A 1,702-nucleotide genomic window follows, 5' to 3' on the forward strand; every position below is an offset into this window, starting at 1 on the left:
CCTGTAATTCTAGAGCCAAAACAAAACGAGAGCTGACCTTCACTCAAAAAGGGGAGTAGCAACCTTCTACCTGGCCTGGCATTGGCGGTACCCTGCTTACAATTACACAAATGCGTTAAAACAGCGAAGCAGATTTCCTTTTTACCAAACCACCAAGAAAAAGAGTACGTAATTCAAGATGGTATATCAACAAATCATTCCCTGGAATCAAATGAAAAAAGACTATAATTCGCAAACAAAAAAATATCACAACACTATTGGGTTTATAAGCTCTTGAATTCAAACCAGATGTGACTGTCGCTGAATCCCCAGCAATAGCTGCATCTTTTCTCGTAAGGCTTTTTAACAGATTCTCATAGCACAAACAGCATCTTCAGAACAAAGGGCAATAAAGCTTCCCAGCAGAGTTTAACTGGATCCTGAGGATCACTTGTCTGTATGATCTGCTTTTCTATTGTCCTCGCAGGGATTTCACCAGGCATAAATAACATGCACTGAAGAGATAAGGAGCTAGGGGCAACACCCCCCCCCCCCCCCCGAACAAAACAGCATAAGGAAGTTGCAAGACTAGCTTGCAGCCTTTGGTCTACACTTCTCCAGGTCATAGGCTGTCAGCGACGGGCTCCCTTCTCCAAGGATGAGTCTGCAAAAGTAAATCAATACAAATTATTTTGACATTGAGAGATACAACTCACTTATGATTAATTTCCTTCTATTTTGTAACACATACACACACACACTCCCCCCCGGAGCCAATACTGTATGTTATTACAAGTCTGTAATCAATCCAATACAAATGGCAGTAAGTGTGAAAAAGCAAAAGAGGGTAGGGATATCATACTGTGCATTAGTCTCTCTCTCAACTGTCATCTAGTCCTGATTGTTGATAGAGAGCAAACAGTAGGGTCCAGTAACCAAAAGCCCCCATGTAAAATCTTTCTAGACCTCTAAAGAGAACAGCTGACATTCAGCAGTGCTCATAGGTATACATTAGTGTTAGGTGCACCCAAGAGAGTAGGTAAGTATGACAGAGGGAAGAATTAGGTAGTAGTATCTACGGCTAAGTAGGTGTCTGTGGTTCAAAGATGTGTTTGATAATAACTCACTCAAGCTAGGAAAACAAAATAGAATTGAAGAAAGGAAATATACTATTGCCAGTGTAACACATACTTCCTTCCTGAAATTTCAAAAGAGTCTGGAAATGCTGTAACATGTCGCTAGTAGCACACACACAAGTGCACACAGTATTTCACTTACAAGAGAAACATTAAGAGTGAAATATTTCCAGCAGGGTTTTGAATTTGCCTAGGAGAATTGCTCTGCAGCTGCTACACAGTAACCCCATCAGTCACTTCCAAACCCCCAGTGCTGATGTTACCCAAATGTATATGAAAGAAAACTTGATCCAAAAGGTCCACATTCATAGCAAGAGGCAGTTCCATGAATCATTGATTTTGGTGACACCTTTTCCTTGCAGGTAGTATCAGAGCTAAAATTCATGTTATTTTTTCACAAAAGGCAGGAAGAGCAACAAGTAGAAGACTGGTTCTTTGTGCAAGATGAATATAGGTATTTATGCGTTCATTTCATTTCACGTTAACAGCAAAGGGGGTGGAACAAAACTTTTCTTCCAAGAAATGTGCTTCTAAGCATCACATCAAATGTCAGTATTCATATAACAAAATAATGGGGGGGGGGGGGG

The 1,702-nt window shown here is 40.6% G+C and overlaps 1 protein-coding gene across 1 annotated transcript in view; it reads right to left on the reverse strand.

Annotated features, from left to right (window-relative positions):
- Positions 1–611: 611 nt before the first annotated feature.
- TNIP3 (TNFAIP3 interacting protein 3) overlaps positions 612–1,702 on the reverse strand; it is a gene marked incomplete at its 5' end in the record, with an annotated part of 40,724 nt that continues 39,633 nt past the window's right edge. Inside the window, one exon of the mRNA XM_010291924.1 lies at positions 612–643. Within this exon, the coding sequence (XP_010290226.1) occupies positions 612–643 (32 nt within the window). The remainder of the gene's footprint in view (positions 644–1,702) is intronic.

The sequence above is a fragment of the Phaethon lepturus genome, unplaced genomic scaffold, assembly GCF_000687285.1.
Source record: "Phaethon lepturus isolate BGI_N335 unplaced genomic scaffold, ASM68728v1 scaffold33987, whole genome shotgun sequence".
NCBI lineage: Eukaryota > Metazoa > Chordata > Aves > Phaethontiformes > Phaethontidae > Phaethon > Phaethon lepturus.